Genomic DNA, 13423 nt, shown 5'->3' with positions numbered 1-13423 from the left:
ATATGAGCCACTGACAAGAAAATTACGCAACACTTACACCAACATGAGTTCTGTGGCCACCCTCGGGAAAATAAACAAGACGACTGTACAATACTTTCATATTCTTAATGTGGAGACGTTTCGCCAACTAGTGGCTTTTATACGTTCATTACAGAGAATAATACTGGAGACGGTGGAAGACGTTAAGAATTAGTATGAGGTTATTCGTCCCTCAGTCTTGAAAAAAGATGTTCAGTGCATCAGACCTGATGAATCCCACAGGAAGGTTCGGTCCACCCTGTACTCAACCTACCGGTACTTGTCACTGGTCATCGGAAGATATCCTGGACCAGCACAGTAAACCGCACCATAAACTGTCTTATTCGACTCACAGTATATCTATTGATGAAACGTTTTGCCAGAAGCCGGCCATCTTCAGTCAGATGCAGGCGAATATAACACAGGAAACTGAGGAAGTGAATCTGAGGTGATCAGTCAACTTGCTGATTTTGTTTTCTATCAATAGTATGGACCACAAACACTTGGCTGGACCACAAACTCTTGAATGACACAGAAACTAGAGCTGTTGTATAAACTCTTGATCTGGAGGCAAATTGTTGACTGTATCAGTGAGTGCAACACTGTTTACTGGAGGAAGAAAGTATGGAGTAAACAAATGTGTTTGTTCATGTATTTGGAAGTGCTCTGATACATTTGTGGAGTCAAAGAACCTTATCCGTGGAAGCAAAAAAGGGAAATATATCAGAGTATATTGATGCCAACAATTTTATATGGGTGTGAAGCATGGGTTTTAAACGTTTCGACAAGGAGGCTAAAAACAGTGGAGATTTCATGTTTTAGGCCGATGTGTAGTGTAAATATTATGCAGAGAATTTATACCTTGGAGATTAAAAGAAGGTGTACAGCTACCTAACGTGTGATTCAGAGCCTGCTGAGGTAGTGTAGACATTTAGAGAGAATGGAGCAAAATAGAATGACTAGGGGTATATAAATCTGGGGTAGAGCGGAGGAGAGGTAGAGGTCGTCTCAGAAAGTGTTTGAGGGCGACACTAAAGGAGGCATAGGGTGCTAGGGACTTGAATATCCAACAGTCTTGTGTGAGCGCATTAGTGCGGAGTGTGGGTAAGTAGCTTCTATGACTTGAAACGCTGTTGGAGTGTTAGCAGTGTAACATTTATGAAGAGATTCACAAAAACCAGTTAGCCAGACTTGATTCTTGGAGTTGGGAGATACAGTGCCTGAACTCTGATGAAAGGGTGAGGATGTTGCAGTTCGGAGGGCCAGGCGAACTGTGATGTTAGAACGCCTCTGGCGAGACAGCGATTAAATGAATAATGGTGAACGTGTTTCCACTTTTTTGGGTCACCCTACATAGGTGGTAGACGGCCGGTGTGTTAAGAAAAGGGTTTTTACAGGCTTTGGCTACCTACATCAACTTATTTAAAAAATTTCCTTAGCATTATTTTGATTATTATGAAACAGAAACAAGGGCCAGTGTGACGCTGGGGTCCTCTCTCTCTCTCTCTCTCTCTCTCTCTCTCTCTCTCTCTCTCTTACACAGGGTTTGACAAGGTTAAGGATCCCTAGCTTTATTGACAGGATATTTACAGGTTAAGGATTCCTAACTTTATTGGCAAGCTAAGAGCTGTTACCTACATCATCTCATTTGAAAGCATTTTTATTGTTATGAGACATACAAGTAGGGAACAGGATGAAGTTGGAGCCATCTGTGGGCCAGCATTTTCATGTGATCAACTGACTTTATCTCATTGACATCATTATGCTGTACGAATGTGTTCCATACTCGAGTCATCCTGGGTATATATGATCTCAGATGGAGTGATGTTCTGGAGAAGGGTACAGCCAGAGTGAAGTTGCTGCTTTCTGCCCGTCTTGTGGCATAAAAGCTTGTTTCACGCTGTCCTCGAAGTGGATCCAAGTGTGGTACTTTGACAATATTGGCCTTGTACATAACAGTAAGGCCACCCACATCCCTCCTATGTTGAAGGCTCTGCTGAAATGACAGATCTATCCAGGATGGGTCCAGGCGAGAGATGAGACGTCTTGCTCTGTTCTCTACTCTGTCAAGCAGTCGCAGATGAGAGGAGGGGGGCAGGCAAACCAAGAAAGTGGAGCATACTCAAGGTGTGAGCGTACTTGTGCCACGTACAGAATCTTGCAACCCCTACTGTCAAGCAGATGCGAGGTACGGCGAAGTACTGTAAGCTTCCTGGCTGCCTTGTTTGCAAGATTTACAACGTGGTTCTTCATGGTTAGTTTGGAGTCAAACTTCACCCCAAGGATATCAACTTCTTCTCCAGGTGCCAACACCCTCCCATTCATCCTTACTACTGCACCAGCATTACCATCATGGTGCCTAGAGACGATCATCATTTGCGTTTTCTCAGGTGCAAATGTTACTTGTCATCTATTTCCCCAAGCTGATATAGCTCTCAGCTGGTGATTGATGTAGCTTAGAGCAGCTGGCATTTCTTCTCTTGGATAAGTGAATGTCAGTGTACAGTCGTCTGCATATGCATGTGATTCTGGGATGAGATGAAGAAGGTCGTTGAAGTAGACATTCCATAACAATGGTCCCAGTACGCTTCCTTGTGGAACACTTGCCCCAATAGGATGTCTTGCTGATTCCGTTCCATTGAGAACTACACTTAGAGATCTACCATGAAGGTAATCACTGAGGAGACATAACGTAGAGCCTGCAATTCCCAGTGCTTGAAGTTTTGCTAAGAGGCCCTGGTGCCACACCCGGTCGAAAGCGCCAGCAATGTCCAGTGCTACCACACAGCTGACTTTGGATTCATCCAGTGACTGATGCTACTTAATGGAGAGGTTTAACAACAGATCAGCATCAGAGTAACCTTTCCTGAAGCCATATTGACGATCACAAAGTAGTGAGTGGTAGTCAAAAAACTCTGTCATTTGTCTTGAGATTATTGTCTCAAGGATCTTACCAGTGATTGACAGGAGTGACACTGGTCTGTAGGTGCTGATTTCTGCTCTGCTCTTCTTTTTGTGAACAGGGACTACATTTGCCTCTTTCCATAGAGAGGGCCATTTACACTGTACTAGGCAGTGCTGAAAGATGCGAGTTAGAGGTGCTGCTCTCTCTCTCTCTCTCTCTCTCTCTCTCTCTCTCTCTCTCTCTCTCTCTCTCTCTCTCTCTCTCTCTCTCTCTCTCTCTCTTAACTCAGTTTTGTATACATATTGGTGCTATTTTCTTATTCTCTCTCTTCGTTGAATGTTAATCCTACCACTTGCTGTAACTCCCCCATCATTCACCGTTTCTCTACTACTCATTCTTACCATTCCACTTCTGCTCCTCTTTCCTCCCCTTCCACTTCTTCACCTCTCATAATGCAAATCCTTAATCATCACGTAACTTCCATCATTTCATCTCTATTATCTCTTCATTCCTCCTTTGTAACTCTCTCTCTGAAGTCCATCATGGAGCCTGAAGTTGTAATCTAGAGAAAATTATATGATACATTGTGTGATTATAAACATACACACCTGGGGAATGAGATGTCTAACTTTAGGAATGAGGTGTCTAACTTGAGGAATGACGTGTCTAACTTGAGGAATGACGTGTCTAACTTGAGGAATGAGGTGTCTAACTTTAGGAATGAGGTGTCTAACTTGAGGAATGACGTGTCTAACTTGAGGAATGAGGTGTCTAACTTTAGGAATGAGGTGTCTACCTTGAGCAATGAGGTGTATACCCTGAGGAATGACAGAATCATCCACCTCATGAAGTCGGGTGTGGATACCTGAGGAGATTCATATATAAGAAAACAAGAGATAACTTTTTTTTCGTTTTTGCGGCGTCTCATCCTCAGAGCACAACATGGGGAGTCTGCCGGAGCCGAGAAAGGAGGACGCTGTGGTGGTGGACAAGCCTGGGGCCCACGATAGCTACTCCTGCTATCGTCTTCATGCTGCTGCTGCTGCTGGTAGCAGCTCACCGCCCAGCGGCAGGGATCTGTACGGTGTAGTGAGGGAAGCTTGTGCCCAGCAACACGTCAAGTGGCCTGTAGAGTGCCAGGTGAGTGGCCCCATAGAGTGCCAGTGAGGTAGCTGGTGTATGTAACACACAAACACATTATAATTCTTCTTCTTCTTCTTCTTCTTCTTCTTCTTCTTCTTCTTCTTCTTCTTCTTCTTCTTCTTCTTCTTCTTCTTCTTCTTATTATTATTATTATTATTATTATTGTATAATAATAATAATAATAATAATAATAATAATAATAATTATTATTATTATTATTATTGTTATTTTATAATAATAATAATAATAATAATAATAATAATAATAATAATAATAATAATAATAATAATAATAATTATTATTATTATTATTATTATTATATTACACTTTTATTATTATCTTCATCAACATCATAATGGTAGCGTTGTATAGTGGGAAGGTTGTATGCACAACGCACCTTGTTCGTGTCCACTGGTCGTTGTGTGGCAGTGACCGAGTTAAAAGTAAGGCAGGGTAATATAAACTCACGTCAACTAGACGTAGTATATTGGGTAGAACGGGCTACTCCAGGCAGACCCTGGTGAGGGCGAGCCCAGGGACGAGGGTGAGGGCTGATGCAAGGTCCCGTGGGCTTACACTTAGTACAAGCTGCCTAGTCTAGCCTATGAGAAACAAGCGTAGATTGGGGGGGGGGGAGTTGAAATTGGGGGTAAAAAGCCCGTGACATTACAATTGTCTATTTGCAGTCGGACCATCTGAGAACTATTTGTTTCAGTGTTATACCACAGTAAGGGGAAAAATTCATGGGTGCTTTGAGAGAGAGAGAGAGAGAGAGAGAGAGAGAGAGGTTTGGGTTTACCATTATCAGGACCTTCTTGGAACCATAAACAAAATATACCACGTCAGAAATCATGAGAGAAGAATTATGAGAGAAGAGTCACCTTACACCAATACATAAAGGTGGTGACCCTACAGACTTAAACAACTATAGGCCAATATCAAACTTACCATTGCTATCCAAAATCTTTGAGAAACTCGTGCACAGGAGACTATATTCATTTATAACAGCACAATACATACTCAACCCCTGCCAATTTGGATTTAGGAAAAATAAAAGCACTAATGATGCAATCATAAAAATGCTAGATCTGCTTTACACAGCATTGGAAAATAAGGAATATCCACTAGGAATTTTTATTGACCTAAGAAAAGCTTTTGACACAGTAGACCACGACATCCTACTCCACAAACTTGACCATTACGGTATAAGAGGCCATGCGCTTGCTTATTTCAAATCTTACCTTACTAATAGGTATCAGTATGTTACCATTAAAGACACAGCATCAACAACACGGCCACTTGATACTGGAGTTCCGCAGGGAAGTGTCCTTGGTCCCCTGCTCTTCCTCATATACATCAATGATCTTCCAAACGTATCCCAACACCTGAAGCCCATTCTCTTTGCTGACGACACGACTTATGTCATCTCTCACCCTAATCTTACCACCCTCAACACCATTGTTAACGAGGAGCTGATCAAAATATCGACTTGGATGACAGCCAATAAACTTACGCTTAACACTGACAAAACCTACTATATTATGTTTGGTAGCAGAGCAGGAGATGCACAAATTAACATTAAGATCGACAACACTCTAATTGCCAGACATAATGAGGGCAAATTCCTAGGCCTATACCTTGACAACAACCTGAATTTCAGCACCCATATCCAACACATAACCAAAAAAATATCCAAAACAGTTGGGATCCTCTCCAAGATACGATACTACGTGCCGCAAAATGCCCTTCTCACACTATACCACTCACTTATTTATCCATACCTCACCTATGCTATTTGCGCTTGGAGATCAACTGCAGCAACACACCTAAAGCCAATAATAACCCAACAAAAAGCTGCAGTAAGAATAATCACTAAATCCCATCCCTGGCAACACACCCCCCCACTCTTCATAGATCTAAACTTACTCCCTGTTCAGTACATCCACACTTACTACTGTGCAATCTACATCTACAGGACCTTAAACTCCAATATCAACCCTGACCTAAAACGCTTTCTTGATAGTTGTGACAGAACCCACAGGCATAACACCAGACACAAACACCTCTACGACATTCCCCGTGTCCGACTAAACCTTTACAAAAATTCAATGTATGTCAAAGGCCCTAAAATCTGGAACACCCTACCTGAGAACTCTAGAACTGCAGACACATTCATCACCTTCAAAACTACCATTAGAAAACATCTTATCTCCCTGATAAACCCCATCAACTAACTACACGAATACCACCTGGTGGTTCACACTTACACTCACTCACCCATTTGACCATAAACAGAAATATTAATCTCAATCTTAAAATAATGAATCCTATGATACTCCAATACTGAAACTATGTACTGTGCTAAAACAAAAGCATTCTCATTGCTAAACTCACAAACTAGTACTTAGTCACTTAGCCATAATACCAACTTACCTCATAATTTGTAATATTTTAAAATAAAGAATTAAACTAAGTCTGCCCGAAATGCCTAGCCATGCTAGGCGTTCTAGTGGTACACTCTGTAATCATTATTTAACTATATGTAAACCACACAACAACCAAATTCTGTAAATTCAACATTGTAATCTTTATAGAGAATGAACTTTGAATTGAATTGAATTGAATAGGGCGGCGTGATCTAAGTGAAAGATATTCATACAGCCATTAGTGAGAAATATTGTGAGTGAGGAAGACCGTGACTAACTGGTGTGTGTGAGATGTTGGTTGTTATACTGAGATGGTGGTTATACTGGGGTGGTGGTTGTTATATTGAGGTGGTGGCTCTTATTCTGATGTAGTGGTTGTTATACTGAGGTAGTGGTTGCTATACTGAGGTGGTGGTTGTTATACTGAGATTGTGGGTGTTACACTGAGGTGGTGGTTCTTATACTGAGGTGGTGGTTGTTATTCTGAGGTGGTGGTTGTTATACTTAGGTGGTGGGTGTTACACTGAGGTGGTGGTTGTTACACTGAGGTGGCGGTTGTTATTCTGAGGTGGTGGTTGTTATACTTAGGTGGTGGGTGTTACACTGAGGTGGTGGTTGTTACACTGAGGTGGCGGTTGTTATTCTGAGGTGGTGGTTGTTATACTGAGGTGGTGGTTGTTATTCTGAGGTGGTGGTTGTTATACTGAGGTGATGGTTGTTATTCTGAGGCGGTGGTTGTTACACTGAGGTGATGGTTGTTATACTGAGGTGGTGGTTATTATTCTGAGGTGGTGGTTGTTACACTGAGGTGGTGGTTGTTACACTGAGGTGGTGGCTGTTACATCGAGTTTGTGGTTATTATACTGAAGTAGTGGTTGTTATACTGAGGTGGTGGTTGTTATACTGAGGTAGTGGTTGTTACACTGAGGTAGTGATTGCTATACTGAAGTGGTGGTTGTTACACCGAGGTGATGGTTGTTACAATGAGATGGTGGTTGTTACACTGAGGTGGTGCTGTTACACCAAGTTTGTGGTTATTATACTGAAGTAGTGGTTGTTATACTGAGGTGGTGGTTGTTATACTGAGGTGGTGGTTATTATTCTGAGGTGGTGGTTGTTACACTGAGGTGGTGGTTGTTACACTGAGGTGGTGGCTGTTACACCGAGTTTGTGGTTATTATACTGAAGTAGTGGTTGTTATACTGAGGTGGTGGTTGTTATACTGAGGTAGTGGTTGTTACACTAAGGTAGTGATTGCTATACTGAAGTGGTGGTTGTTACACCGAGGTGATGTTTGTTACAATGAGATGGTGGTTGTTACACTGAGGTGGTGGTGGTTATACTTAGGTGATAGTTGCTACACGGAGGTGGTGGTTGCTACACTGAGGTGGTGGTTGTTATACTGAGATGGTGGTTGCTATATTGAGGTGGTGGTTGTTACACTGAGGTGGTGGTTGTTATACTGAGGTGGTGGTTGTTATACTGAGGTGGTGGTTCCACTACTGAGGTGGTGGTTCCACTACTGAGGTGGTGGTTGTTACACTGAGATGGTGGTTGTAACACTGAGCTGGTGGTTGTTATACTGAGCTGGTGGTTGTTATACTGAGGTGGTGGTTGTTATACTGAGGTGGTGGTTCCGCTACTGAGGTGGTGGTTGTTACACTGAGATGGTGGTTGTAACACTGAGCTGGTGGTTGTTATACTGAGGTGGCGGTTGTTATGCTGAGCTGGTGGTTGTTATACTGAGATGGTGGTTACAACACTGGTAAATTTGTTCCATCACTGATAACTCTGTTATGAACAAAGGCAAAAGTAAGCCGTGCACGGAGGATAATAAGCGTGTGGCCCTGACCCAATTAACCTGAAACTTAATTGCTAATGACCTAATAACAGTAATTTTATACACCGAGAGATGTGTATGTCTGTGTATATACATCGAGAGATGTTAATCTCTTTGTATATACCCTGAGAGGTGTATATCTCAAAGTCTATACATAACGTGAGAATCTCTTAGTGTATATATTGAGAGGTGTGTATATCTCAGTGTACGTAGGAGGTTCACGTACACCAGCATTACGTGTATACTAGTGTACGTACAGGAGTTAAATATATCACCACTGTCAATACTAGTGTCATCACTATCGTTACCATTATTATTTGCATCATTGTTGAATTGATTTGTAAATGAGTTTTAACCCCTAGTTGCTGCTAGGTTAGACCTAGCAGACATCTCTCTATACTTGAAATGACCCACCTAGCCGACACACCCAGCTGACCCATCCAGCCGACTCACCCAGCTGACCCACCCAGCCGACCCATCCAGCCGACCCATCCAGCCCACCCACCCAGCTGACCCACCCAGCCGACTCACCCAGCTGACCCACCCAGTTGACCCACCCAGCCGACCAACCCAGCTGACCTACCCAGCTGACCTACCCAGCTGACTCACCCAGCTGACTCACTCACCTGAAATAATTACTGTAGCTATTCATCATACAAAACTTGAGGGACAGAGACCTTCATCGATTGTATTTTCTGACTGACGTTTTTGGGTCACAAGGACAAGGCCCTGGGCTATTGTGCTGGTGCACACACACACACACACACACACACACACACACACACACACACACACACACACACAGTATGAGGGCGGTCCAGGCACTGGAGCTCAACCCTGTTTTCTAGCATTTACTGGGAATAAGATAAGATAAGATAAGATTTCGTTCGGATTTTTAACCCCGGAGGGTTAGCCACCCAGGATAACCCAAGAAAGTCAGTGCGTCATCGAGGACTGTCTAACTTAACATAATCCTTAAATAATCCTTTAAAGCAAGGTTACGTCACGGTTAAAAAAAAAAGAAAGCAGTATTAAATATGAACATAATGACATGTACTCTGGCAGGTAATCGAGGACAAGGTCCACCACTTCGAGGACTGGCCCGTGTACCCTGAACCTTTCTACGAGTCCACGGGCACCGAACTCAGGCCTCAACCTGTGGGAGACGAGCTGGGGAGAGTCGTGTACCACTACTACCCTACCAGCTCCGTCAATTATGTGAGTTCCATATTATTATTATTATTATTATTATTATTATTATTATTATTATTATTATTATTATTATTATTATTATTATTATTATTACTGGGGAGGCTCGTGTACTACTACTTTCTCTCTCTCTTGCAGTTCTCCAGGTCGTGTGTAGGAGGTAACAAGTACCTGAACGAGGATGTGCGTCCATCCTTGCAGGATGACAGTGACACAACTCTGCAGTTTGAGTCGCGCTTTGAATGTGGAAATCTAGGAAAGGTAAGACTCGCAGTCTGTCTATAATGGTGATCACTTGTCAACACTTGTTGCGAATTCTTTGATAAGGCACCTGGATGCCGCTCTAAGATTACAAAATAACAATGGCAGCTTACGTGTGGTACGTTGACTAGGTTATTCAGATGATATGCTAGGTGTAATGTTTACCTCCAGGTCACTCCCAGTCTGTATTCCGTATTTTTGTCTCTCTCAGTCTGTATTCTGCATCTTGTTTTCTCTCGTTTCGTCTACTTTTCATACTCTTTCGCTCGTTGGCATTGAAGTCCATCAGACATCTGTCTGATCATTTCTGAGATTGACCCAGGTCCTCTTGAAGCCTTCATCTGTGTGTGTGTGTGTGTGTGTGTGTGTGTGTGTGTGTGTGTGTGTGTGTGTGTGTGTGTGTGTGTGTGTGTGTGTGTGTGTGTGTGTGTGTGTCTGTGTGTGTGTGTACTCACCTACTCACCTCGTTGAGGTTGCGGGGGTCGAGTCCGAGCTCCTGGCCCCGCCTCTTCACTGTGTGTGTGTGTGTGTGTACTCACCTAATTGTGGGTCCAGGGGTCGATTCATAGCTCCCGGCTCAGCCTCTTCACTGGTCGCTACTTGGTCCATTCTCTCCCTGTTCTATGAGTTTTATCATACCTCATCTTAAAGCTGTGTATGAACCCTGCCTCCACTACATCACTCTCCAGACTATGTGTGTGTATGTGTTTATAAAGCAACACTACATTCGCTACACCTGTGTCTGTGTCTTGACACAGGTGGTGCAAGTATCAGAATGTTACTATGAACTACACCTGCGAGCCGACATGTACACGTCCCGCCACACCCAGTGGTTCTACTTTGCTGTCTCCAACACCCGCAAGGACATCACCTACAGGTGAGACTCCCGGTAATGGCAGGTAAGACTCCCAGTAATGGCATGTGAGACTCCCAGTAATGGCAGGTGACTCCCAGCAATGGCAGGTGACTCCCAGTAATGGCAGGTGAGACTTCCAGTAATGGCAGGTGAGACTCCCAGTAATGGCAGGTGACTACCAGTAATGTCAGGTGACTGCCAGTAATGGCAGGTGACTCCCAGTAATGTCAGGTGACTCCCAGTAATGGCAGGTGAGACTCCCAGTAAGGCAGGTGACTACCAGTAATGGCAGGTGAGACTTCCAGTAATGGCAGGTGAGACTCCCAGTAAGGCAGGTGACTACCAGTAATGGCAGGTGAGACTTCCAGTAATGGCAGGTGAGACTCCCAGCAATGGCAGGTGACTACCAGTAATGTCAGGTGACTCCCAGTAATGGCAGGTGACTCCCAGTAATGTCAGGTGACTCCCAGTAATGGCAGGTGAGACTCCCAGTAATGTCAGGTGACTCCCAGTAATGTCAGGTGAGACTCCCAGTAATGGCAGGTGACTCCCAGTAATGGCAGGTGACTCCCAGTAATGGCAGGTGACTCCCAGTAATGGCAGGTGAGACTCCCAGTAATGTCAGGTGACTCCCAGTAATGGCAGGTGACTCCCAGTAATGGCAGGTGACTCCCAGTAATGGCAGGTGAGACTCCCAGTAATGTCAGGTGACTCCCAGTAATGGCAGGTGACTCCCAGTAATGGCAGGTGACTCCCAGTAATGGCAGGTGAGACTCCCAGTAATGGCAGGTGACTCCCAGTAATGTCAGGTGACTCCCAGTAATGGCAGGTGAGACTCCCAGTAATGTCAGGTGACTCCCAGTAATGGCAGGTGAGACTCCCAGTAATGTCAGGTGACTCTCAGTAATGGCAGGTGAGACTCCCAGTAATGGCAGGTGACTCCCAGTAATGGCAGGTGACTCCCAGTAATGGCAGGTGACTCCCAGTAATGGCAGGTGACTCCCAGTAATGGCAGGTGACTCCCAATAATGGCAGGTGACTCCCAGTAATGGCAGGTGAGACTCCCAGTAATGGCAGGTGACTCCAAGTAATGGCAGGTGACTGCCAGTAATGGCAGGTGAGACTCCCAGTAATGGCAGGTGACTCCCAGTAATGGCAGGTGACTCCCAGTAATGGCAGGTGAGACTCCCAGTAATGTCAGGTGACTCCCAGTAATGGCAGGTGAGACTCCCAGTAATGTCAGGTGACTCCCAGTAATGGCAGGTGAGACTCCCAGTAATGGCAGGTGACTCCCAGTAATGGCAGGTGACTCCCAGTAATGGCAGGTGACTCCCAGTAATGGCAGGTGACTCCCAGTAATGGCAGGTGACTCCCAGTAATGGAAGGTGACTCCCAGTAATGGCAGGTGAGACTCCCAGTAATGGCAGGTGACTCCCAGTAATGGCAGGTGACTCCCAGTAATGGCAGGTGACTCCCAGTAATGGCAGGTGACTCCCAATAATGGCAGGTGACTCCCAGTAATGGCAGGTGACTCTCCCAGTAATGGCAGGTGACTCTCCCAGTAATGGCAGGTGACTCTCCCAGTAATGGCAGGTGACTCTCCCAGTAATGGCAGGTGACTTCCAGTAATGGCAGGTGACTACTAGTAATGGCAGGTGACTCTCCCAGTAATGGCAGGTGACTCCCAGTAATAGCAGGTGACTCTCCCAGTAATGGCAGGTGACTCCCAGTAATGGCAGGTGACTCTCCCAGTAATGGCAGGTGACTCTCCCAGTAATGGCAGGTGACTCCCAGTAATGTCAGGTGACTCCCAGTAATGTCAGGTGACTCCCAGTAATGGCAGGTGACTCTCCCAGTAATGGCAGTTGACTCCCAGTAATGTCAGGTGACTCTCCCAGTAATGTCAGGTGACTCCCAGTAATGGCAGGTGACTCTCCCAGTAATGGCAGGTGACTCTCAGTAATGTCAGGTGACTCTCCCAGTAATGTCAGGTGACTCCCAGTAATGTCAGGTGACTCCCAGTAATGGCAGTTGACTCCCAGTAATGTCAGGTGACTCTCCCAGTAATGTCAGGTGACTCCCAGTAATGGCAGGTGACTCCCAGTAATGGCAGGTGACTCTCAGTAATGTCAGGTGCCTCTCCCAGTAATGTCAGGTGACTCCCAGTAATGTCAGGTGACTCCCAGTAATGTCAGGTGACTCCCATTAATGGCAGGTGAATCCCAGTAATGTCAGGTGACTCTCCCAGTAATGTCAGGTGACTCTCAGTAATGTCAGGTGACTCTCAGTAATGTCAGGTGACTCCCAGTAATGTCAGGTGACTCCCAGTAATGTCAGGTGACTCTCAGTAATGTCAGGTGACTCTCAGTAATGTCAGGTGACTCCCAGTAATGTCAGGTGACTCCCAGTAATGTCAGGTGACTCTCAGTAATGTCAGGTGACTCCCAGTAATGGCAGGTGACTCCCAGTAATGGCAGGTGACTCCCAGTAATGTCAGGTGACTCCCAGTAATGGCAGGTGACTCTCCCAGTAATGTCAGGTGACTCTCAGTAATGTCAGGTGACTCTCAGTAATGTCAGGTGACTCCCAGTAATGTCAGGTGACTCCCAGTAATGGCAGGTGACTCTCAGTAATGTCAGGTGACTCTCAGTAATGTCAGGTGACTCCCAGTAATGTCAGGTGACTCCCAGTAATGTCAGGTGACTCCCAGTAATGTCAGGTGACTCTCAGTAATGTCAGGTGACTCCCAGTAATGTCAGGTGACT

The 13423-nt window shown here is 44.8% G+C and overlaps 1 protein-coding gene across 4 annotated transcripts in view; it reads left to right on the top strand.

Moving 5' to 3' along the window:
* LOC128687375 (uncharacterized) overlaps window positions 1–13423 on the top strand; it is an 82586-nt gene that overhangs the window by 43864 nt on the left and 25299 nt on the right. For all 4 annotated transcript variants that reach the window (XM_070092661.1, XM_070092660.1, XM_053774818.2 and 1 more), the window contains 4 exons: window positions 3858–4063; window positions 9398–9550; window positions 9680–9802; window positions 10561–10679. In XM_070092661.1, coding sequence (XP_069948762.1) covers window positions 3858–4063; window positions 9398–9550; window positions 9680–9802; window positions 10561–10679 — 601 coding nt within the window. The remainder of the gene's footprint in view (window positions 1–3857; window positions 4064–9397; window positions 9551–9679; window positions 9803–10560; window positions 10680–13423) is intronic.

The sequence above is a fragment of the Cherax quadricarinatus genome, chromosome 40 (genome assembly GCF_038502225.1).
Source record: "Cherax quadricarinatus isolate ZL_2023a chromosome 40, ASM3850222v1, whole genome shotgun sequence".
NCBI lineage: Eukaryota > Metazoa > Arthropoda > Malacostraca > Decapoda > Parastacidae > Cherax > Cherax quadricarinatus.
Note: the sequence above shows the minus strand (reverse complement) of the source record. Positions and strands in the feature narration are given on the sequence as shown.